Below are 25,874 nucleotides of genomic sequence, written 5' to 3'. Positions count from 1 at the left end.
GTGCGCGCGTGTGTGTGAGGAGAGAGAGGGAGGCTGGCGCGGCCGGCGCTGCTGTGCGGCTGAGGTGACAGGACCGGTAAGCCGCGGGGGTTTGTGTGTGTGTGTGGAGGGGATAGGTGTGGGTGAAGCTCGGTTCTCCGCTGCGGGGCAGAGCCGGCGGGGTCATTTTATGTGAGGAATCTCCTGGAGGCAAAGCGCTTGAGTAACGCTTTTTTTTAAAAAAAAAAAAAAATTATTACTTAAACGGCAAGGTCCGCCCGGCTCAGGTGAGTTGCGGGTCCTGTGGTGAACGCAGCGGAGCACCCTCAGGTCTCCTCTCGAGAGAAAACGTCTTGTAAGGGAAGACGGACCTGCCTGCCTGCGGTGCTGCTGGGATTTTGGGGGGAACACGACACAAGACACTTGTAACTTGCCGTGTCACAGGGGTACTGCTTGCTGCAGGCACGGCCCCCTAAATTTTTTTTAGGTGTTGTGTCAAATTATAGGTCTCCTAGGGGAAAAGCTGCTGCTGCAGGGTAATGTACTTCATCATGACAAAGGTGAAGGTGTGTTGTCCTCCCTCCTAGTGCCTCTAATTTGAGGTCTGCATCCAAGTGAAGCTACAATACTCTCTACGCTTGGTATTAACTATAGGTAGTGCCTGTCTTGGCTTCAGAATTGTTTTCTTCCCAGTGAATGAGCATCTTCAGGTATCAGATCTTCTTGTGATGGAAAGTGTTGGCGGTGAAACAAGAAGCATGTGAACTGCTAGCATCCCGAATACATTAAAGTTGCTAAGATCCTGCTGTCACTAACATAAATCTTGCGGAGTAGGCAAACATGGGAGCGGTTTGGGGGTGGGAGGCTTCATAGGTTGACAGCCTGAGAATTAAACTCTCTGCTGAACTAGAAATGAAATACTTCTTCCCCCCACAAGGGCAGCAATGCATGTTATCCTCCTAGGTGAGAACCACAAAGCAGAACCAAGTGTGTGTGGTGGCATGGGAAGCACTGCTCCGAGTCCTTTCTGGTTGCTGGGTGGGCTGTCTGTGTTGTCTTAGCTGCTAAGAAGGCTGCAGACGGGAAGGAAGAGAGGGAATGCTTTCAGAGGCAGTAGCTGAAAGCACTTGCAGCTTCAGCCAGAAGTCATGGAAGACTTGTGTTTTTTAGTGATCTGAAGGATTTAATGAAAATACAGTGGGTTTAAGATGAAAATGCACTTTAATGTGCTTGAAGTACCTGAGGGCAGCTGCTGGCAGGCTTGATGCCTCTGGGTTTATGCTGCTTTGCAGCCTTAAGGGTTGAGTTTGAAGAACCCCTTGATATGTCCTGGACTAATGATCTTGTGAATCACAGGTTTGTTTTGTGCCTGCTGGAGCTGATGTGACCCACAGCAGCAGAGCCTGTAATGCAGCAGCTCATGCTCAAAGGCAGAAATTGCTTCCCCAGGAGCATTTTTACCTTAACTGTATATTTTATCTAGGATTTGACTCTCTTCTGTGGAGGAGGTGACAGATCAAACGAGCAGTTCAAAAATTAAAAGCTGGAAGAGGACAGGCATGACATGACAATAGCTGCTCTTTGAATCTTGCTGAAAGATCCTGCACTATGTTGATGCATGTTAGGAAATGACATGGTTGGGTTTTAAACAATTCCTGGTAGGCAAGAGTTAACTACCTTAAGTCTGACTAGTCTGACCTGACCTTGGCAGCTGCAGTCTTCACAAGTTCTTGGGGCAGAAGAAGGTGAGGCCTCAATTAGTCTGTAGCTGTCAGGAAGCACCTGGCCACAATAGAAACCTGGAATACTTAAAAAGAGAGAAGTGTATTAATACTGCTTGGAGTTGCGTTACTGTAGAACATATGTAACTATCTGCATACTTCAGAACACAAGCCACTTAAGCACAAAAGTGATCTGCTCAACTGTGACAAGACTCCTTAAAAAGTGCAGAAGTTCAGACAAGGCTGTGACCAGGTCTGGTCAGTGAAGTTCTTAAGTCCTTAGTGTTAAAGTGCAACACTAACATGATGTCTGCCTTAACCTTATCTGAGTGTATGCCAGCTCTTAAAAGCTTGTTTGCCCTCCACTAATGAGCAAAAGGCTGGGACAAGCATGAATCTTTCCAAAAAGGTAGCTTGATTATGCAGGGTATCTGAAGAAGAGTAAAGAGTTGCTTATGAAGACTGGAGCACACATTAAATAGTGGTGTTATCTGACTTTGTAGCTGAAATTTTGTCTGGGATGCTGAAATGCTGTAGCTTTTTGCGGGAGCAAGGTGTACTTGGCCCTTATCCCATAAGTGGTGTATGCTGGATGGTTAAGAAAGGAAAAACTCATGAAAAGGCAGAAATCTTAAGTCTCTAGTGTAATTAAAGTGCTTTCAGTGGATTGGATATCTTGGCCCTGAAACTAACACCTGAGTGTCTTCAACTGTTGTGTTAGTTGGAGAGAGCAGTTTGAGCTTTATGCATAATGAAACAAGTTCAAAGCTTAACTTTCAGAAGTGCTTTGCACTTATGGCTCCTCTGGCATCGGCTGGTGCTGTAGATTATATTAAATTTGGGTAAAGCTTGTGTCATCTTTGTTGATAATTTCCCTTTGACACAAACTGCTTTGCTGAAGCACTTTACCAAAAAAAGGACAATGACAAGTAAAATTTTGTGCCTGCACCAACAGAGAAGCTGAGCATCATTTCAGGTGAAAGCCTTCTTGATAATCATTTTTACATAGAATTATTTCTTTCTGGTTTGTGTCTGTGTGCGTAGACTGAAAAGTAGAGCATAGGATATATCTAGCAAGCACAAACAGAAAGTCTGACTTGTCTTTTTCTTTTTTTTATTCCACCTCCTTACAGATTCTTTGGAGAAGAAACACCTTAAGATGGCAGGCAAAGGAAGTAACACAGACTGCATGTCATGCAGTGTACTGAACTGGGAGCAGGTCAGCCGTCTGCATGAGGTTCTTACAGAGGTAGTTCCAATCCATGGACGAGGTAACTTCCCAACACTGAAGATAACTCTGAAGGACATTGTTCAGACTGTTCGGAGTAGGCTGAGTGAAGCAGGCATTGTGGTACAGGATGTCCGTCTGAATGGCTCTGCAGCTGGTCATGTCCTGGTCAAGGATAATGGGCTGGGATGCAAAGACCTGGATCTCATTTTTCAAGTTTCTCTTCCAAGTGAGGCAGAGTTTCAGTTAGTTCGAGACGTGGTGTTGCGATCACTCTTGAATTTCTTGCCAGAAGGAGTAAGCAAGCTAAAAATCAGTCCAGTAACACTGAAGGAAGCCTACATCCAGAAGCTAGTCAAAGTGTACACAGAGTCTGACCGCTGGAGCTTGATATCACTTTCCAACAAACATGGCAGGAATGTGGAGCTGAAGTTTGTAGACTGTATACGGAGGCAGTTTGAGTTCAGCGTGGACTCCTTCCAAATCATACTGGACTCCCTGCTCTTTTACTATGACTACTCGGCAACCCCAATGTCGGAGCACTTCCATCCAACTGTGATCGGGGAGAGCATGTATGGAGACTTTGAAGCAGCTTTTGATCACCTCCAGAACAAGCTGATAGCTACCAAAAATCCTGAAGAGATCCGAGGTGGTGGGCTTCTGAAGTATAGTAACCTCTTAGTACGAGACTTCAGGCCTATGGATAAGGATGAGATCAAAACATTAGAGCGCTACATGTGCTCCCGATTCTTCATAGACTTCCCAGACATACTGGATCAGCAGCGCAAACTAGAGACCTACCTCCAGAACCACTTCTCCAAAGAAGAGAGGAGCAAATATGACTACCTCATGATTCTGCGCAGGGTGGTGAATGAGAGCACAGTCTGTCTCATGGGACATGAGCGAAGGCAGACTCTCAACTTGATTTCTCTGCTAGCGCTCAAAGTACTGGCAGAACAAAACATCATCCCTAATGCCACTACTGTTACCTGTTACTACCAGCCAGCACCTTATGTTAGTGATGTAAACTTCAGCAACTACTATCTTGCAAATGCTCCTGTGCCATACAGCCAGTCCTACCCCACTTGGTTGCCTTGCAATTGATCGTTTCACTTGAGTGTTCTTGAGTGAAGGCTACTGAATGCCAAGATGCTGTGTATATATAGACAAGTAATAACTGTCAGCTGGAGGCTTTTGAATGGAAACATGATTGTGTTGGACTGTCCATTTCCTGGTGTGCAGTAGGAATATGCAACCAGGTGACCTGCTATGAACCTTTCTGTATATCTCTACAAATGCCAAGAAGCCTTATTACCTCTTCACTGGGAGAAGAGAACCAGCAGCTAAATGTGAAGAGGAGTAGTTACAAAACTCAGTACCAGTTCTGGAAGTGGCTATTAACATGTGATCCAAGTGGAGTATTCAGTAAACTAGGTTAGTTATTAGAGGAAAAACTGCAAAATGTCTTTAGCAGAGCAGAAGCCACTCCTGGAATAGCAGCAAAACTCTGCTTTCTATTGCCTAACCTTATTACTCCACACTTCCTCAGTTCAAGTTCTAGCCAACTTTCTATTGAACTAATTGTGCAAGAGGGGGCTCATGTCATGCTTGGGCTGCTTCTACTTTCTGGCTGTGTAGAGCTGGTAACTGTATGGATACTGTCTGTCTTGTAGAGGGCCTAAATGTTGTTTCCTATAGTACCTAGGGATATATGGTCCTGCCTCAAGTTCAAGATTAATTTCTTGGAAGTTGAAGATGGATTAGTTAGTCTATCTCTAAAGCATAAACTGGCTAAATTTTTCTTGAGTACAAAAATTTGGAAGGTGTCATCTCTAAACATGCACCAAAGCATGATCTAAAACTTGCTAATGTGAAAAGTCCTTGAAATGAGGAATTGAAGCCTTAAGTAGAATTGGAACCACAGTTGGAATAGTTAGGATGGAAAAATACAGTTAAGTCCAGGTTCAAGATAAAGCCTTTCTGACTGCATCTTTCACAGCGATTTTTGGCACAGTTGGAAAGTAGTGCTGCTATTACACTGAGGTTTGGTCCAACTTTCTTCCTTACAGGTCCACAGCAAGCAAAAAAACCCAAAACCCAAAACCAAATAAATCCTGAACCACTGTAAGTTGCAGCATGATGTGCACTCCTGCCACAGTATGAATTCCTAAAGTGCCTCCTAAAATTAATTTCTTGTACAACTTCAGGCAGGTCCTGAAGGCTTGTCTTTCTGTCACCACTTAAGGGTTGAGCTTACTGGTGTATCACTGTCACCTGGTCACTGTATGAGATGGTATTCTGAGTGGTTAGAGTCAAATTCTTCCTCTTTACTGGTCTGAACCCTCACTTGAAGAGGTATATAAACCCTAAGCAGAGCTCTCCACAGAGGCCATATGTGGTGAAAGTCTGCCCCTGTTTTCAGAATAGCCTCTGGAAGAGTATGTACTCCCTTGGAGGTGTAGGGGGCTGACCTTCCTAAAGGGTCTGTGCTGAACTTGCTGCTTTGAAACTCCTGTGCTTTATAAGGAAGGTTAAAAATTCCCCAGTTATGTATATAGTGGTATTAGAAACTGGCATATTAACTGGATGATTTTCACTGAATTGCAATAGTAAAATACATATGGCAAATGATCTTGAGTTTCCTTTGCTTACCAGAGAAGTAGACTAGAGAGGCAAATCTTAGAGCTATTTAATATGTACTGGTGCAAAGTTTAAGAATACTTGTTTGCTAAACCTTTTTTATGACTTCCAGCTGTCTCTGCAAGCTTGTGAGACCAAAGTGCCTGATCAAACAAATTATTTACACTTAGAAGGTAAAGCAGAAAGCAGGTGAAACACCAATATATGGTTGCTGTTTAAGGCAGAAAACAATAGCAGTACAGCACTTAAATGTTAGTAAAAAACCTGCATGTTCCTCATAGGACCAAAACCTTCTAGTTATATTGCAAGTTCTCTCACTTTTTATAACTACTTCATAAAGACTGTTTCAATAAAGCAGTGAGGCGACTCTTTTGTTCAGACTTCTTTGTTTAGCTTAGGAAGGCAGGGAGGGATACAATGTAGAAAGCAGACTGTAGCCGAGTACGCTTTAGCTTAATTTTTTGAACAGTCTTGTAAACAACTTTAATAGCAAATAGACAATTAATTTGGTGTCTTCTGTTGTGTTTTTTCATTAAAGGCTTTCTGTGTAGTCAGCCAAAGTAGCTAAACTTGAAAGTGAACCTAGCCTTTTTCACTAACTGTGGCTTGGACTTGATGTAGCTTACAGACAAGGCATCTCTCACCCAAGACTTTGTTTGGAAAGCTTTTTAAAAACTAATACAATGCCAGTGTTGTCATGTGTGTTAAACGTAGTGCAAGCTTACTGCTAGAATGACTTTCGCATGCAAGGCAATACTTGGCCTAGTATAGAGTATCACTAGAAAGAAGGACGTCTTTTGCTTAGGAGTTTGTAACTGCTATCATCTCTTAAATAGCTGTTTTTAAAGCCAATCTAAGCTATACCCACTGCAGAAGTAAAGCATTGCCTAGAGGGACATTGTTTGATTTGCATATCAAATAGCTTAGACTCATGTATCAGTCTTATGCTATCTCATGGCTGATCTTTAGAAGCTGTTCCTGTGCACCAGCTCATGTGGAAGTAGTAGTCAGATGCTCAGGAGGAGTCCTTGCAGGCTTGAAATAAACCGACTTATGTTTTACTAGTCTTTGAATGCTTTGGCTGCTGAATGTCAGGCCAGGTGCATCTGTTGGAAAAGGAAGTGCTAGAAAGAAAGCTCTAATGGATTCCTACTGAGATAGAGCTGTGGAGAATTTAAGCTTCCTGCCATAAATATTGTGCTTTTGCTAAGGTAACTTGTTGCTGAGGCCTCTAAGGAAGCTTTATGTTGAATGGCTGCTCTCTGAACAGCTGACTTCCTGGGTTTAAGCTTTGCAGGATTGCTGACTTCCCTGCCTGGCTCTTAAGTTGCTCTGGCATATAAGAAATATTAATGCTTTGTAGCCTGGATGCTGGATGTTAAGCTCTTGAATAGTTAACTGTATCCTGAAGCTGCCCACTACCTACTGCATTGGCCCTACTGTATAAGGGATTGCTGGGACACTGTTCGTCTCATTGCCTTCAAAAGAATCCTGGCTTGGCAGGTAAAGCTGGAATACTCAGTAGCTTTTCATCACTGTGTTGCAAGCAGCCTACCCCTTTCTGTTCCAAGTTGTCCTAGCAGCCTGATGTTGCATGTGGCAGTGGCTTAATTTGGTGTGTGCTAGCTGGCTCAAGTTCAGGTTTATGGTGGCCCCTGTAGCAAGGAGTAACAGGAGAATGAGCACTAGGTAAAAATTAAAAGTGATGACCCTAGGCCAAGTCTAGGGTGCCTGCTTGATTCAGTCTCCCTTCGGTACATAATGATGCCTCTGCAAACCTGCTCTATCCTCTGTTGCTCACTTGTGTGTTGAATGGAGGATAGAGAAAGACTACTGTATTTCAGACTATACCTTAGCACATTCCCTCTGGGCAGTGGCATCAAAACAAAGCTGCAGTAACACTGAACTGCAAGTCTTGTATCAGTGCATCATTCCTCAGGACTAGGCTTCTAGTAAACCAGGCTCTGTGGTTTAGAATAGCTGTTTTCTTCCTGTAGCTTATAAGCTCAGCTGGGCTAAGCCAGTCTGAGGTTAGGCATCTGTTGTCAATATTTATTGCCAAGTCCCACTTGACTTAGAGTTTATTAGTGTGACTTCCTCATTGTAAGATAGATTTATTTTTTTTTTAAATTTGATAAAGATGCTACCAAGGAGACCTAGTAGTAGACTGGGTTTTACTCAGTGTGGTAAAAATCCCTATGCTGATCCATGGTCACTCTGAGAAGTTGTAAGGTAAAGCATACTTCATGCTCCCTCAGCTCAAGATTTAATTGTTGCTGTGTTTGTCCTCAGCTAGTTCAGTCAATCACTAAGCTGGAGGTTGAAGACTACTGCTTGCTTTTGAGTAACCATTTTTTCAAAAGATCTTCACACTTTAACATTAATAATCTTGTCTACAAAGCAGTAGGTAGTATTTAAATCTAGTCCAAATACCTAAAGCTTTTTATTGAGACTTAAAGACCCATATTTTGGGAGTGAGTTCTGGGGTTAAACATTTGGTATGCTTTTGTGCCTAGGCTTTGTAGATTTCTGATCACTAGAATAACTGCTGATGTTGGTAGTGATCTCTGCTTATCACTATATGAGTGCTTGGGAAAAGGCCTCTTAGAAGAGAACTTGGACAAATTGCTTCAATTCTAAGCTGTTGGGATACTGATGTTATTTGTTTACTCTCCCTCTCACTCAACTCATTCAGTCAGGGTGCCATAGTTGTTAGGCACAGCAATAAGTTAGCCACAGTCACTGGCAACTTGGTTTAATTTGGGCATTGGGAGAGCCAAATGGATAGTAATACTTCTAGCCTTTGCATCTACTTTGCATGGTCTTAACCATTTGTTAAATATGGTGAAGTGTATTTCATATATGTTCTTTAATTTCAATGAAAGTAGTTATAAGGTGGGATGTGTGGCTATAGTTGTAGAAGTTTTGGGGGGAGTGGCTGAAGCACTCTGGTTTTTCTCACTTGTATTGGAAGAGAAGGCTGCTCACTGAAGTGTCTGGATTGGGCTTGTCTCTTTCTGATTAAAATTGCACTTTCTTTTGAAATTTAGAAGGCCTTTTTTTCTCTGTTTATCTCCTGTATAATTTTTTACTATTAAAAGAAGTCAGCTCTTAGAAAATCTGTCTTGTACCTCTTTGGAAGAAGTGAGTTTTTGGGTTTTTTGGTTTTTGTTTGTTTTTTTTTTTTTTTAAGCTGGCAAAACAAGGTACTAGAAATATTTGGAGTTGTGATGAGCCCAAATGTGAAATTGGTCACAGAACATTGTCTACTGTTCTGCACTGTGGTGTTCACTTGTCATTCTTGGAAACTGGGTTTTAGACCTTAATGATTCTGAAATTCTTGTGCAAATAAACTTATGCTAAACATTGCTTGCCTCCAGTAGTTCTTACATCTAAATAGTGCTGACAAAGTATTTGTGGAGCTTATTGGCCAATGTGTGTGTAGATACATGGGGCGGGGGGAGAAATAGTGATGGGGTACACAGTAATGCTTGGGTTTAGATGTTGTTCAAAGTACTTCTCCCCCCCCAAATGTACACATCTGCCTCAACTTACTGAAGATTAGTCAGTTAAGTGAGACATGATTCATCTTTCATTTACATTATAGTGAGTTTCTAGAGACCTGTTTTTGCCCTCTTACCATTATCTGGTCTTGACTTTAAAACACGTTGAGGCCCAGTCCTAGGCCTGTTAGATAGTGTCTGGTCTGAGCTAGAGCCTGCCGGTCCATTCTGTGATGCACTCCATTTCGTATGCTACTCCAAGTCAGGGGCCCCTGCATACCTTCGCTCATGAGCCAAGGAGGTGAGAAACAAAGTCAGCAATTGCTCTTCAAGTTATTTACAGGTTGAGAGTCTTTGTGCTTTCACTCTGTCCTAAAAGCGGATTCTTCTGCATACCAATGGTCAATGGGGGTTGAGCAGGCCAAAGCTAAATAAAAGCTAGGGGCATGTGGCAGTCTACTTGCTGCTCCTCCTGCTCTAGGATCAAAAATAAATGGACTGTAAAAAGTGTGCTTGCTTCTAATCCCCTCTAGAGCCCAGACAAGCTCTAGACTCTCAGTTGAGTAATGCTGGAGGTATTCCAGCCTTCAGGACCTTGTAACACCTGCAGTGGAAACTTCTGTGGAGATTAGCAGAGTCAGTGTGATCCCATGGAAGTAATCATGAAGCTTGTGTAGTCCCTTTTCAAGATGTAATTGCTTCTCTCTGAACTTAAATGGAGAACTGATAATGTGGCTGGGCAACATAAACCATCTGCTTGTCACCTGAAACTCCCTTACCCCAACTCCTCAGTTTATCTCCTCATAAAAGCTTCTGAGTTATTTTGGGCAACATCCTTAAGTTTCTAGAATACCAGACTTAGATTTGCAGGGTCTGATACTGAAACAGCAAAATAGCTATGCTTAAGCAAGGGGCTGTATGTACTCTTTCAGTTCCATAAGGAACTTTGATAATGGTAAAAACTGAGAGGAACTAAAGAAGAAAGATGTTCTTGCTCTATTGTTGTCATGTTGTTAGTGAAAATACATTTGTAAGTGTCCTGTTCTGTTGTACTGCTAGAACCCAGCCTTATTCATGCTGTGCAAGATGACCTCAGCCTTGTGAGGGGGGAGTGAGAGGTGTTAGACAAATAGTACTCTAAATTGTTGCCATTGTTCTGGCAGATGCGCTTATTTCCCTCCTTTCTTCCATGATGGAATATGGAATATTTAGTATCTTTTAAATTCGAGTATTCAATGCGCCCTTACAGAGACAGAGTAGATTCTCCTGTGAGAGAAACAGAGATTTTCTTTGGGTGCCTCCTTTTTTTGAATATTGCTTACTACTTATTTAGTACACTAATACCCTACGTACCTGAAGTTGCTATTTTCAGCAATAAAATAGGATTTGTATTTATCCAAGGACTTAAAAGGGAGATATATCAAAGTGTGTAATATGCCAATTGAGTGTGGGTGTTAGACATAGTGGTCATGTTTTGCTGCAGTAGCAGTGCTGTAATCTGTTCTGCTTTGTCTCAACAAGAAAAATATGAACTCCATATCCTATAGGCAAGACTGCCCGGCGAAGGGAGTAGTTAACCTGCCAAACTTTAGTAATTTTCCTAGTAGGAAAGAGTTGAGTCATCATGCTGGAAAAAGAGAGTCTTGCCAAGGACTGTGTGCAAAGCAGCTGCTGGATCCTAAACTGGTAGTTCACATGTACATTAAGGAAAGCTATACCGCCTACTCCAGTGTTATCACATTGACTCTCGGCTGGGTGGTTTAGTAAACCAGCAGAAACTAGTTCCCTAGGCTGGCTGATCCCACAAAATGCTGTGCTAAGTCTTCATCACCCATAAGTAGAGAAAGGGACAGTACATGCCACCTCACCGTTTGGAGAATGGAGAAGTGCAACCTCTTGCAGAGGTCCGGCCAAGACAGAGCATGAGGAAGCTGGCCAGTCTAATCTTACCTGTAGCAATAATCCGCTCGTCACTGATAAACCCTTATAGCTAGCCTCCATACTTCAGGAGACTTCCAACAAATCTCCAAGACCTGAACTGCTTTGGGGAAATAATCCATCCCTGTGTATTCCCAGCAGGCAAGTGACAATTTGGTGCTGTAGAGGTGGTCTCACTGTCAAAGCTGGAAAATTTCCCTTCTGATGTTATGTAGCTGATTGTGGTCTGTGTTTTGGTCTGTGTTTTAGCATGTGAATGACATAACCAGGCAGTTCATGTGCTCTTACACCCCTGCAACGTGTTAACTTTATTCCCCCTGCTCATGTAGCAAATCTGCTTCAGAAAACAGCAAATCAGTGAATACTGACTGCACCGCAAGCAAAGGGAAAATTGTCTCCCCTGCAAGAGAATGGTTGAACTGTGAGACTTCTGATTCAGTCACTGTCCCCATGCAGTAAGGCAAGTCTTCTAAGCTTATTGGATGTGGGACATGTGAATTACTCCCACAAACTGGTCTCTTTGTGGATGCTTTTCTCGCTTCAGAATCTACTGTCCACCTGCAACAATTCCCTTCTCCACTCCTTCTCTATCACTTATCTGAATAACTTTGAAAGCTATATCTCAGTGTTCCTCTTGGAAATTTATTCAGTCTTGCCCTAAAGGTGCTCAGTAATGGCAATTCATTGTGTACTTGGAGAACCTGTTATAATATTTGATTGTGGTCATTACTGAGAAATTAATTTGCATTTCCACATTGGTTTTTGAACTTCATCTTTGATCTGTGGATTGCTGCATCCTTATCAACAAAGCTGAAAAGTCTCAGACTGCCCCATGCTCTCCACTAACCCCTTCAGCTCTTGGATGAACTGTTGAAAATGAGCTCTTGAAGCTGTATGTTGTATATATTGGATTTAGAAGATGGAAACCTTTTCTTCTGTAACTTTGTGGTTCCTGCACATCTCACGAACCAGCACCACTTGCTAGCCTGGTGCTCTACCTACCACGGATAACAAATAATACTAAGATTGCTTCTCAACCTCTTGATATTTGTGTCCATGACCTGTGCCTGCTGTTTTTACCATGGCATTATGGCATGCCAAGTGCTTGTGCCGAGTCAGTTATTCACAGTGATTTCAAAGTCCATCTGCTGCTTCTAGAGGCAGCCTCTCCCATCTGGTATTGACAACATCTGTGCTCCTGGTTTCCAGATGTAGTATTTTGCATTTGATGGTATTAGAAAAAGATTTTGTCTGACTCCTGTGGGCAAATAGTCGCAATTTTGATGGACACAGTAACTCATCTTCAGTATTTACAACCTTATTGATTTAAGTATTGCATAGTGCCTGGAGATGACAGAAGTGCGCACAGTTTTGTGCTGTTCTTGCATACAGAAGAGTACACAGGGTTGTTGTGGGCACTTTGAAACCTGCAGGTGGTTTAAAGCCAGCGTCAGCACAAAGTCCACAAAGATACTGGACGCAGGCTATTTTGGGAGTGTTTTTTCCCCCTGCAAAGAGAGAAAGCTTATATTCTGTCATCATGCTTAACAGCAGTTCCGCAGTCCTTTCCTCTGCACCCCCACGACTAAGACACTGCAGTGACAAGTAACCCTGGGGCATGAGTTCACAACATGACCAAAGTGAAGAGCTCCATGTTTCTGCTCTTGCCACCACATCTGTTAATCATCACAATTGGCTGCCTGTGTTTTTACTGCTCACGTGGGGCTCCCCAAATGTTGTGTAGCCCTGACTAGTTGCCAGGACTGATGTAGCTCTCCAGACCTCATGAGCTCCCTTTCACTTTCTCCTCCCGGGCAGCTTTTCTTAAGACCAGGGGAAAGTAAGCTGGTTTCGGGAAGAGCCCCTGCCATCAATCCCACCACCCAAATTCCTTGTGACACCGGTGGGAGTTCGTCAGATGCTATGAGGGATTTGCTAATGGCCTAGCAGACCCCAGTGGTTATGGCTCCTGCATTACGGCTGTCCTGCAGCCCAGCTGTGCTGGAGTATGTTTCCGCAGCCCTGCTCGATTGGTGGGAGCGACACGTACAGACGGGGCTCAGCCTCTGGCAGCAAATTCATGGAGTTTCTCCAGAGAAATGCTGCTCATAAAAAAACGGCGTCTGTTTTGGAGCGGAGGAAACTTTGAATGTGGAGCAATATTCCAGCTACGTATGTGCCTGCTTCACATTGGTGCTTAGCCTCCTTCCTTGCAGCACTTCTCTGTGGTGGAGATAGAAGGAGGATTCCTATTTACTGCCATTTCCTGGACCAAAAAAATGAGCCCTGCAGAGGGGAAGCAGCACACTTTGGTAACACAGGGACTTGCTGGCAGGGCCAAGAGTAGATATTTTGGAAGCCCTGCCTATTGATGGGGTGGGAAGGGAAAGGATGGTACTGGGACATTTCAGAAATTGAATAGAAGGATGCGGGTGTTTAAAAAAAATCCACAGTTGAACTGGAGAACCGCAGTTTTGAAGTACTGTCTTCTCACAGGCATGTCTGGCTTACTTAAAACTGCAGCAGTGTGCTAGCAGAACTTGCAGGGGGGCTGTGTTATGCCCATGTTTAGGATGCTCTACACAGAGAATTCGTAACTACTTGCAATACTCAGTTGCAATATAAAAGCATGGGGGTAAATGTGCTGTTCTGTTATTGCGTGTTACACATGTGGCTCTCCTCAGCAGTTATGGTGTGAACTCTGGCCTTCAGGATTCTCAGCCAGATTTTTGTTGTCTGGTTAGAAATAAAAGGTTGCTGTATGGGTATAATTGCAACTACGGTCAGGATGTTTCATTTGACCAGGACTTGAATTTTTGTTTTAATTGAAGTACCGGTTGAAAACATGGATTTAGTTAAAAAAAGGAAATTTCTTTCATAAATAAGAATTCATTAACTAGCAATATGATAGTTGACAGAAGTGGTCTTGCCTTTAACTGTAAAACTTCTTGTGCAGTTATGACTTTTAATTCCAGAACAGCAGCTTTTACTTTGAAGGTGCTTACTATCTGATTACTGATTTTACTTACTGCTAATAAAGAATAGATGAGTAGTGAAAGGGTCTCCAGTTCATCTCAGGGATCCTTTGACTGACTTGCAGTATTATTACATCAGCTCATTCAGAGAGTTTATGTCCACTGCTGACAAAACCTCCAGATCCCAGACTTCATGGAAAAGTAGCAGTACTACTGTTATAATGCATTATCCTGGTCTGTACTTGAGTAAGAGAAAAACTGCAGAAAAAACAATTTAAACCTGGTTTCTTTACGATGACTGTTCTTGAGGCTGTTTCAAGCATACTTGATAGATTACAATGTTTAATTTGTAAGAGGGACCATCTCAGAGGAGGCTGGTCATTGCTATATATATTACATTGTAATATATCACAAATAGGCTGCAGTGTAATAGCACTGGCTCATGGAACTGTTTGAAACAGTCTGACCTAAATTTTATACCCACTGAAGTGCCACTACTTTTAAAAATGACATCAGAGGACTGAGAAACCTGCAGAAACATGTTTAAGATTCGGGTGGCCAGAGCTGTCTAGAAGCTGGTGGCCGGCAGTGCCCACTCTGCATCTTGAGGAGAGGATTTCTGTGCAAGAGCCATTTCAGAGAGGGCCCCAGGGTGCTGCTGAATGCCGAGCAGCAGCATAGGGCCCTTCAATCTCCTGCCATATTCACTGCATAATGATGCGAATTAAGCGTCAGGTTAAACCTTACCTCCAAATGTTGTGAATTAAGCGGCAAGTTAAACTTTACCTCCAAATTTAATCGGGCTCCATAGCAACCTAACATACTTTTTTTATTTTTCCAGTGGTTTAATTTCCTTTTTATTTCCGTAGCGATGGATTCTTGAGAATCCAGACATGCCGCAGTGCTGGCAGATTACCTAGACTTTAACCAAATCTTCATTCTCGCAGTATAGAGCTAGCAGAGAACTCAAGCACTGAGAAAATAAGGTGTAAATATTGTATAAATGTTGGAAACAAACATTTAAAGAACTGGTTTTAATGTTCAGAGGATACTTATTGCTGAAAATATTTTTAAAGAGCTAAATTCTTACTTTTATGATATAGTGGCCATTTTAATTTTTCTTCGGGTAGGTGCCAGTTGTAGCCTGGCTCCCAGATATCACCTGGAGATTCTTGTAGTAGGTGATAAGGACAGCAAAACATAGGTATGACTGTTATTCAGGCTAACGTTTTACTTCCTATGCTCCAGACTGAAGATAATTTTTTCTTTAAAAAATCATGGTGAAATATTGCACAGGCTCACAACAATATTTTTCTTTCATGAAAGACCATTTATATAAATTCTTTTCTAAAAAAAGATGCATTGGAGCAAGCCTAGGGGTTTATTTTGGCCAAGGGTTCCTGACATATGGCCACCTAAAATAAGTTGCTGATAGCATTTCACACGGCGTTTTGTCCTGAGCCCGAGGGGTTATTGATGCCTGGCTGCAAAACCTGTCTGGTGCTTTTTTGCTCGTTGATGCTTTGGCTTTGGGTTAGCTGGGGTCCAAACTTAGGCTCAGGTTAATATTTGTGGCATTGCCTCTACAAGGGGCTGCTGCTGAGGTCAAGGCGGTGTGGGGGGCATGAGTTTCGGGGAAGAGAAAAGCTGTTCTTTGTTGTGTCAGGCGAAGCAGGACAAGCTGTGAGAATGTGACGGCTTCTGTGCATATGCTGTTTGTTGGGAGTATATCTTGGAAACCTTTGTTCAACCCTGTCCTCTCTCCTGACAAGCTGTGCTGTAGTGTGAGATCACTGGGCTCTAAAAATGTCCATGTCTCTCCACTGACTATGAAGAAATCTTGGTGCAACTGGCTCAGGTTGCCACACTACAGACAACTAAAAAGGGTCAAGAGTCTTATCCCAAATGGCCAGAAATCAGATAAAAATACCAAGGATTTTCTTCCAAGCTCACTGCAGGCATTTTTTCCTTTCTTGTGACTGTGTTTTTGTGATGATGACATGGGTCTGTTCTTGCAGGTTGCTTGAGTTTCCTTCTCTGTTCCATGTCAAGCTGGGTGTTAGCAACCCTTCTAGCCAAAGGTCTGCAGGGAGTAGGGTGGAGATGTCTCCTGCAGGGAAGAGAAGTCTTTGCACCATCTGTTTTCTACTCTCCCCTAAAGCTGAATGACCCACTTGTCTCAGCTTTTGTTTTTTTCCAGGTCTGTGCATGTGCCAGGAAGCCCTGCTGCAATGGCAGGAGCAGAGGTTTCAGGGGAAAAGTCTGACTTAGAGACCACAGCTTTATCAGAGGATGATTCACATCTTTTGAGCATGTTTAACCCATGTTCTTAACCATTTTTCTCCAATTATCTTTTGGTCCACAGTTGGGTGAAGTCATTGTCAGCCCCACACACTTCAAGGACTCTGCTGTTTCCAAGTGAAAAAGACTCCAAAATGACTCCAAAACATTCAGGAGCCAGAAGGAGAAAACCAGTCAGTGCTGAGAAGCAGCTGGTGACCATACAGGTGAGACTGGTTCAGCCAGGAGGGGTTCAGGGGTCTGGAAGCTGGTCTTGGACTATCCAAGCAATAGCCTCTACGACATGAAACAAGGCGTTCCTGCTAGCGGTTTGATATGTTGTGGTGTGTCTCTAAAAGCCTAATATCCCAACAGGAGGAAATTCTGAGCAAGACAGGTAGGAAAAAAACTTTGTGGAGAAAAAATACATTTTCAAATGGGGAAAGTTCTTTAGGAAGAATATATGAGATAGCCAAAAAACTCTATTTCCACGTTCAAGGGAGACAATAGCTTTAGCTAAAAGCCATGGTACTGAACTACAATGAAGGCAACAAGTAGAAGCAGATATGCAAGATATTAGCTATGGGGGAAAAGGCAGTAATAGGTGGCATTTGATGCAAGTTAGACTTCTGAAGTACAAAAAACTGTAGGGAGGGGATGTGGAAAACCAACTAGGTTCATTTTCCTTAAAGATAATGGGAAAGTGTTTCATTTTTTTGAAAAATTTACTGTGCTGAGGCATACACCCTTTTGTTTTTTGGAAGTACGTCTGTTAATAAAGATTCAGAAAGACGGAATAATTTTTTCTGATGAATGTTTGGAAGGGAGGGTGTTCTGCTGAGTTGACAAACTACTCGAGCCCATTAGCAAGAGGGGAAAATTATTAGAAAACAGCAACTTGGGAGAGGAGTTGGCTGGAGAGCATTCTGGTCTGCCGATATTAACGTTAAATCTTGAAATACTGGGTGAATTCCAGGAGAATGAAAACATACGGCCTCTATTCCAATATTGTAAGAGGGGATCTAGGAAGAACCACATAAACCCTCATCTCTGACTCCAGTTTTACAGGCTAGTGGAAGAAATGCCTTCTACACGTGAGGGAGCAGTCTTGGCACGTGAAGTGAATGGGATACTCTTTCCCATAAGCTTTTGAATATAAAGTGAGGTCCAAGGGGAAGCATCATACTGACTTTAAAAGAGAAGAATTGTAAAGATTTCCATTTTTTTGTCTGCCATGGGCTTCTTGAAGGTGTTGTTTTGGCTGTGGGCAGGGGTGATGAGCTTCCTGCGTCACTGCAGAGCACGGGGTGATACAGACTCGGATCAGCAGCTGCAGGTATCAGGTTAATTTGCTGCAGCATGTTTCTGCAACTGGAGCGCAGCAGAGCACTCCCCACTTGCTTCAGTCACCCATGAGAGGATCTGGAACTGAGTTAAGGAGAGATGATACATGACATGCCACTTCATCTTGTGTCACCAGCATAAGGGATTCAGTAGCTACAACTGGCCTTCTCTAGACTTAGCTAGCAACCACATAAACCCCCATCCAGTGCCCGTTAGCACTCAGGAACAGTCCAGTAAACCCACCCAAATTTGAGATCACACACAGCATGTGACTGACAACAGGAAGCCTGGTGTCAGCTCTGAGAACCCTTCTGCAGCTTCGCTTGGCTGTACGAGTTCTCCTACAGTGTCCTGTGATTTAAGTCCCACCCAACTTAGCCAATAAACTTTACACCCTGAAGTTTCTAAAACAGTTCCTTCTATCTCCAAACCCAGTTCATCTCACCCTAAATAAATATTGCTAAGAAGGAAAACTTTGGTTTTCAGTTTCTTATTTTGGAGAAACATGGGCTCTACAAGTAAGAGGGAGAAGAGAGGCAGCTATTTAAAAGCCCATTTTTAGGCTCAGATAAGTCATTTCCCTCTGATTTTGCTTCTGATTAATTGCCTCAATGAATGACCAGTGACTCATTCTACTTGTGCATGCCTGTGGTGTTCTTTGGGTGAGTCCCTGAGTCATTTTCTATTACTGCCTGCCACCTTTTATACATATCACACCCCTGTTCAGCAGCTGCATGTGCCCGTCTGGGCCAGTGATAAGTGGCCCACCTCTGCCATAAGTCTCATTTTATGAATTGTGTTAATCCCAGGTCAGAGAGAGCCTGGAGGGACTCTTAATGGTGAATGTCTGTGAAGAGGCTGGCTTGTTGAAAGCTGTAAGGGCAATTAGCTATGTATCCTTACAGAAGTGGTTTTCTGAAACTCCTTAACCTCTAGGCTTCCCCCGCTGCTTTTCAGGCTGCTGCAAAGTTCGGCAAGGCGCCTTCTTCTTCCGTGGCTGGGGAATTTGGTTCAGAATATGGATTGAGTACATCATGAAGTACACAGAGGCCTGGGTCGTAATAATTTTGTACCTTTAGGGTTGGAAGATGACAAATACCCCTGAGCTGCTATGCGGTGGAGAAAGTCACGCCTCAAACTCGTTTTCCAATGTTAAATTCCAATTGTTGTTTGTTGTTTGGATTTTTTTAGGTTTTTGTTTTGGTTGGGGTTTTTTTTTGGCTTGATTGATTGGCTGGTTTTTTTTCTCCCTCTTCACCCAAGAAGCAAACACTTCCCTTTTGCCCCCCCGGAGACCTGGGGAGTGGTGGCCGCGGGCTCAGCACCGCGGACAGCGCCCAGGCCGCCCCCGTTGGGGCCGGGGGGGGGACACCCCGAGAAAGCTAAAGTTGTCAAACGGATGGGGTGTGGAAGGTGGGTTTTTTTTTGGGGGGGGGGGGAAGTTTGGGTGCTGCGTACATCCTCGAGTTAATTTACTCTCTTATGACCTTGTTCTCCTGATGGAGAAATCTCAGCAAACAAAAATAAGGTGGAGAGGCTGCTGGGATGGTTAGCCAGCGAGCAAGAAGATGGGGAGTTCGGTGAGCTGAGCTGCCCGCGTTCCTTGTGATCCCGGCGGGAATGGAAGGCTCCATAGGGAGCCCTTATTCTCCAAGCCCTCTTCCCACCAGTCTTTCTGAAGACAGTCTCCTTCTTGAGCTCACAGAAAGCACTTATCAGGCAGCAAGGGATTGAAGCTGGGGCTTTGCTCACCGAGCAAGTACCAGCCTACAGCTAATGGAAGGACTGAAGTTGGAGACTTTGCCTTGTAACGAAACTTATCCTGAGCTTGCAAGTCATCCTCACATTCTCCTGTGGTCGGAAGTATGAAGGGAAAATGAGGGCTCATTTCCAACCTTCTCAGGGTTTTTCTTGTACCTGTCACCTACACAAATACCGTGCATCCACCTACTCACAGCTATGGCACATGTATACCAGGCCCTCAGTCACAAATGGTTAATACCATTTCGTGTAGATCCTTTCACTGTAAAGATCAATTAATTAGCCTTTTGGCATGAGAGAAGAAAGTATTTTAATCCCAGAGTTTTTGGTGGAGACCTGAAAAGAGAAGAAAATTGAAATAGTCACACAGTAAAGTCCCTTTCTTTGGGACCTTCCTATTTTGTGTCCCTTCAGGCTCACCTCTAGACTCACTGTGAAGCAGTCTTTCCTGCAGCATGGGCTTGCAAGGATTTCTCTGCTTCTTCCTCAAAAAGCACAGACAAGCAAAGTCTCAAGGCAAATCCTCTTTAGCAGCCAGCTGCACAGAAAAGATAACTCAGGTCTAGGACTATAATAGAACCAATATGAGAAGAAAAGTTTTCCTACCTCAGATGCCACCTCATGCTCAGTGTATGCTAATCAAAAACTACTAGGGACTTGTTTCCAGCCAGCTGAGAACATTTAAAAGGCAACGCTTACCTGGATGTTGGTTTTGAATAGTAGATATCCTCTTCTCTTCTGGCGTTACGGTGTGAGCTCCCTGCCCTGTTTCAGTCTGCTCGCTCTCTGGGGCCAGAGACCATGTATTAGCTCACAGCAGTGTTTGGGCAGTACCTTAACATGTAACTTCTAATCCCCTTGACATGTGGTAGAAAAATAATGGGTAGGCCATTCTGTATGGATTCTTGTATAGACCTTTGTATGGAAGAGTGTGATAGCAGTGTGTCAAAGACAGAAAATACCAGAAGGGAGAATATAAAACTAAGGATAGAGAGGTCAGGACTAGATCAACCCGACCACGGAAATGTCAACAGGAGGAAGGAGCTGGATACACAGATGATTTCTCTTGGGCTGCCTGTAAAAGCTCTGTCTGGGGTATGATGTTCCCTACTTGTACTGGTGCACCTAGTCAAAGGGGACTCAACTGCCCACCTCAGCTGTCTCCCTCCTGTGTGTCTGCTCTGGCCGGGGAGAAAAAGAGTGAGGGGACTTGGGGCTTGGCTTGAAAGCCTGAGTGGGTTTGAGTGATCTTTGACTCCTAGGAGAATTAAAGGTCCCTTCAATGATAGAGAAATAGAGGGAGAGGAAGAGCTGCCATGGGATGGGATTGAAGAGAAGAGGGGTCACGCTGTGGAACAGCCCTCCCCAAGCTGGCAGGTCTGCTAGAGTGGAAAAATAAATGCTACCACCCTCAGGAACAAGAAGGTGCTGCTGATGGGGGACAACAGGGAATTCAGGAGTCCAGCCACCCAGGATGGCCTGGGGCTTAGTGACATTCCTTTTTGCTCTCTCCTCTCCCACAGGCCCCAACCCTTACGGCCTCTGCTTGCTCCCCTATGTTGGCCTTCCCTTCACACCCTTTTGCAGGACTGCTCTGCAGCTGGGCTGACTTTATCCCTGTCCTCTCCCTCTTTAATTGTAGAGGCCCCGCTGTGGCTTTCCTGCCTTTTCTGGAGGGGTGCTTTGCTCTGCAGGACAAGGGCTAATACCCTCTATTTCTGGGCACCTCTTGCCATGCAGCATGGAGGGGTTGTCAAATTGGATGCCTGCACCCAGCCTGGGCTGTCAGCAGCTCCTCTTCAGTTTTGCATGTGTGCTGGCATATCGGTGGTGCAGAAAGCCGGGTTGAAAGCATTTGCATCTTTCTCGGGAGCCTGTGTCCCTGCTGGCGGGGGGCGATCCCGACCAGCTGTGAGCACTCCCTGGCAGCCAGAGGGTGGCAAGTTGTGTACACAGGAGTGTGTGAACTCAGTCAAACTTCACAAACAAGGATAAGAACAGAGCCAGGAGATAATCAGTGCTCAAATATAGCAACTCAAGGTTTCTTGAGAGAGACAAGCGAAACAGTGAGGCAGAGCAGGTGTCACAGTCCCTGTGGCTTTCACTTCCCCTTACCTTGGCTTCTCAGCGGTGAAGCTGGTGCTGGCCACAGAGCCCAATTTAGACCACAGGCAGCAAACCAGCCCGTCACAGGCAGCCTTGTTGCTATGCGGGACAGGAGTCTTACTGTGCCCTGCATGGTGGCACGTCCCAGTGCCATGCAAGTCCCTCACCTCTGGCAGAGTTGCTGCAGCCAGCCCCCCACCTCCTCTCCATCTCCATTGCTAGCTCTGGTACTGCTACCACAACAGCCGAGTGTGATCCCAGCTGGCATTCTGGAGCAGCCTCGCGGCTGGCTTGTGGACCAAGAGTTAAGGGGCTGTTCCCCTCTTCTGCACAACCCCTCCTCCTGCTCTGCAGAAGGAACCGGCAGAGCTGGAACTCCATCACGGGAGCTGGCTCCCCATATCGCAGGAGATTGCAGTGCCTGAGAAAGGTTTGGTGGTTTGAAATAAAGCTCTGGAGCCTGGATGTTCCCCCTCACCCCCAGAACAAGAAGCTAGGCAGCTGGAGGTCTTATAAATACTGACATTTGAGTTTCATCCAGCCCATTGCTTCTTCAGCAAGGGGATGAGTAATGTTGCTTGCAGCACAGCTACTAGCTGGATTCAGCCCAGCTTGGCTTCTCTGACAGGTCTCGCCACAGCTTTCAGATGGTGGAAGGACTGGCTTGGTGAAAAGTGACATGGGCCAAAGCGGCTCTGGTCTCTCTCAGCCCCTGGAAGATGTTATGGGGAGGCTTGCAGCTGCCCAGCAGCCTCCTCCTCAGCCCCATGATGAGACGTGCGCTGCTTCAGCTCTCTCTGGGGAGAAGACCCACACTATGGCAATGCGAAGTGAAGAAATGTATCCTCTCCCTGGCGTGGCTTGGCTTGCTGAGCTAACATGGGGTTATGCTTTTGGTTGGAACTGATAAACTGCTGCCCCTCTGAGCCTGCAGGTAGCTGCTGTGCTCCCTGTCCATCCCAGGCAGCTTGCATGAGGAAAGCCACCTGTAGCTCTTTGTAGGCTTGGGCATGGCTTGGGATGAAGGAGCTGCGTGTTGGACTTGGCCTGAGAAAATGGAAAGGGGAGCCTCTGAACCTAGGGCCAGACTTAGAGATTTAGGGCAGGATCTAAGCAAAAGCTGGTTCGTGCTCAGGTGGGGACCACCAGAACCTCAGCAGCCTCAGAAGAAGACCCTCTCTGTTGGAGGCATCACGCATGCTTCGCTTTCTCGTTGGTGCCATAGTGGCACCGGCTGGCAGGTACTATGGCCATCGAGGCCTTGCCATTGCCTTGGAGGAGAAGCCAGGTTTCCTGGGGAGCCCAAGCCAAAAGGGAAAATATTCAGAAACAGGGGCATCCTGGTTACACCAAAGCCAGGACACTTGGGAGCTGTCAGTGTCCTGTGAAGTACATCCTTCTCCTGACCTTTTTCATCAGCCGGTCTGGCTGCTTTAGACCCCAGGCAGTGGTACAGCAGGGCTTGTGGCTGGAAATAGCCGCTCTCTCAGTGCTCTTTTCTGACTCAAAACAGCAGCTCTGTGAGATGACATAGCAGCTAAAATGGGACAAAGCCGGAGGGCCAGGTGCAGCCTGTGCGAAAGCTTTCATAGCGTATGCAGGTGCCCATTAATGTACTGAACAGGGGAGGGAGAAAAGGAGAGAGAAACCAGCCACCTCTTCCTGTGCACGCACGGTGGCTCAAGCTCCTGGCTGAAGCCTGAACCAGGTGTTTCCTGGGGTACGTGAGTGAGGGGGACCCCTTTCTGCAAGATGCTTTGGTCCCCATCCTCCTCCTCCTCCTCCTCCTCCTCCTCTCCCCTCATGCCTCCAGACAGCGTGGGAAGCGGAGCCGCCTCTGTGCCACTGAGGTCAGGAATTTGTCCCGCTGCTTTCCTGCGCTCCTACACCCCACAAAAACATTCCTGCCCCTGGTTTTGTGCTCTGACCTGGGCACTGGCAGGTTGATGGGGCCTGTGGCCAGCGTGGAGCCTGTCGCAGCGGGGCTCTGCTCCATCTCCATCGGTCGCTGTCAGTGTGGTCACCCACAGCCACGGGGTTTGACATAGGCAGGTAGAGGAGACCTGCACCCAGGTGGCTGGCTGAGTTGGGTGAGGGTCTCTAAGTAGAGGTTTCATACGATGCCTTCAAACTCTGCAGCTCTCTGGGGAGCTGGTGGCTGACTTGCAAGCGAAATGCTACACACCAGCAAAATCCTGTATGTGCTGCTATATCCCTGGTTCAGCCTGGTGATGGACTGAGCCACCATCCCAGTGCCAGCTGGGTGCCCGCTGCTGGAGCAGTGTCCTGCAACGGGATCCGTGGCTCATGCAGTACCTGCTCCATGCATGGCTTTTTAGTGGCCTGTCTGTGCTGTTTCCCAAACCTGAATCCAGTCCTCTGTGTGCCCAGTGCTGCTCACACCCTGCTCTGCTTGTGCTTATCCCCATCCCAGCCTGGGGAGCCTGGGGCTGCTTGGTGCCTGGGTGGGGATGTTCCCATCCACCCTGGAAGACCGATGTGTGGGTGTGGGAGGACCTAGTTACCAGCTTAGGAAGTTTCTGAGCTGTTCATAGTCCATCCTAGTAACCCATCTGAAAATTTGGTGTGGGTGGTCCCTGGAGGCACTTGCTCCTTTGGAAGCACAGAACAGCCCAACGCGTGGTCCTACCAAAAGGTCTCTGTGATGCCAGGAGGGTTTGTGCCCCCATGTCTGAGCGATACAGTGCAGCAGATGGGCCGAGTAATGTGCTCTCTTGGCCAACTCCTCTGTTTTGCAATAGAATGGGACTTTTTGAAGAGAAGTCAGAGTTTTTCAGAGAGTTTGGCAGCTGTGGATGGCAGCTGTGGTGCATCTGATAGAGTTCACGCTGCCGGCTGAGCCTCTTGGCTGCTCTGCCCCATGCCGGGTGACAGTCCTCCAGCATTTGCATCCAGGCCAGCACATGGGACCCTGAGAGCTGCCTCTTGGCCTTGCAGGGGAGCCAGTGCTAGTGCTAAGGGCATGCCATAACCCTGCAGCTCAGTCGCTGTCTGCAAGCTCCGCAATGCGAAATACCTGAGACCCAGCGATCCCTGCAAGGCAGCAGCATGCTGGAGACACGGCAGCGAGGTCAGACTAAACATCAGCTGTGTAAAAGATGGCTGATGTTTTGTCCTGGAGGAAAAGATCCTGAAAAGACCTTGAGGAGGCAGTGAGGCAAGGCTCCCTGCCAGGATGGGACCCTTTTCCCGCCCACAGCCTTTTTGGAGAGACCCTTAGTGTCCAGCCGGTGGCAATCCTTGCTGCTCCAAACATGTGCCCCCGGGCTTGCATGACCTGGACATTTATCCCAGAAAGGGGAGGCAAAACAAATCCTGAGCTTGTGCTGTAGCTGAAGAGTCACATCGTGTTTTGGGATGCTGCAGAAGCTGCATCCCCGGGGAGGCAGCAACTGCACCAACGCCTCTCCTGAGTGCCGGCATCCCGGGCTGTGGTTGCCACCAGCATTGCTCCTGTAGCAGAGCCTGCCAGGTGGGTTTTGCTGGGGCAAGTGCCGCTGTCCCGGACAATTAGGACGGATGGTTAAAGTGGGCCAAAAATAATTTATAAAAGGGGTCTACTGAGCTGCTGTGTGCTGCTCCCAGGCTGGAAAAGGTTGCTACAGTTAGTTGCAGGAGCATGGGAGATGTTAGGGTGTGGAAAAGAAACCACATGTGGTGCTTTCACAAAAGGTCTGTGGGTGTCCCTCCAGCCATGCTCAAGACAGTTCATTACCAGCCTAAACCTGAATCAAACCCATCTTTAGGCTTGCTAACCTTAATCACTGCCCTGGAAGCGTGGTCAAATATTCCCGTCCATGTTTGTACCCCTTTGCCTGGTCTTGAGGCGTGGCAGGGCTTCTCCCCTTGTACTGCAGGAGACAGGACTCACCGGGCTTTGCTCTTCCTTAAATATATGGGTCAGGAACCAACAAGTCAAGTCCATATGGCCTTGTACTAGTAAGGAAGGGTTTAATATCTATTTTAATAATTTTTAGGTTAAATACCACAAATCAGAACAGCTAGAAAGAAAATAAAACCCACAAGCCTATATCCATACACTGTGTCTGCAGATTACCTCACAAAAGACCTTATTAAAAATCTTTGAAAGTACAAATAAATGTCAGTTCATTCCCTTTTAGCCACTTTTTGGCTGGCTCAGCTGAACGTCCCATTGGGTTCGTGAGAAGATGGCATTTGCTCTGCAGCAGGCATCCCCTGGCTACAGTCAGTGGGGTTATGATGTTTCTAAATGTGTCTTTGCTTCTCCTTTATTTATTGCCTCCGGTGATTTGCCAGGTAGGGGTATAAGCCCTATGGTTCTGCCCTTCTCTGGTGGGCTAAAGCTTTTTGGAAGTCTCAACGCAAATTGCTGGCATAAATTAGACCATTTCTTTCT

The 25,874-nt window shown here is 45.5% G+C and overlaps 1 protein-coding gene across 1 annotated transcript; it reads left to right on the top strand.

The window, feature by feature from the left end:
* TENT5C (terminal nucleotidyltransferase 5C) lies at positions 1 to 8,905 on the top strand. Its single transcript, XM_049824849.1, has 2 exons — positions 1 to 76; positions 2,834 to 8,905. The coding sequence occupies exon 2, from the start codon at positions 2,860 to 2,862 to the stop codon at positions 4,030 to 4,032; it is 1,173 nt and encodes a 390-aa protein (XP_049680806.1). The 5' UTR covers positions 1 to 76; positions 2,834 to 2,859; the 3' UTR covers positions 4,033 to 8,905.
* The last annotated feature ends 16,969 nt before the right edge of the window (positions 8,906 to 25,874 follow it).

The sequence above is a fragment of the Accipiter gentilis genome, chromosome 21 (assembly GCF_929443795.1).
Source record: "Accipiter gentilis chromosome 21, bAccGen1.1, whole genome shotgun sequence".
Lineage (NCBI taxonomy): Eukaryota > Metazoa > Chordata > Aves > Accipitriformes > Accipitridae > Astur > Astur gentilis.
This window is presented reverse-complemented; position numbering and strand designations above follow the sequence as displayed.

Excerpts from the sequence above, each read along its gene's own strand:
- TENT5C (XM_049824849.1), top strand. The coding sequence starts at position 2,860 with ATGGCAGGCAAAGGAAGTAACACAGACTGCATGTCATGCAGTGTACTG.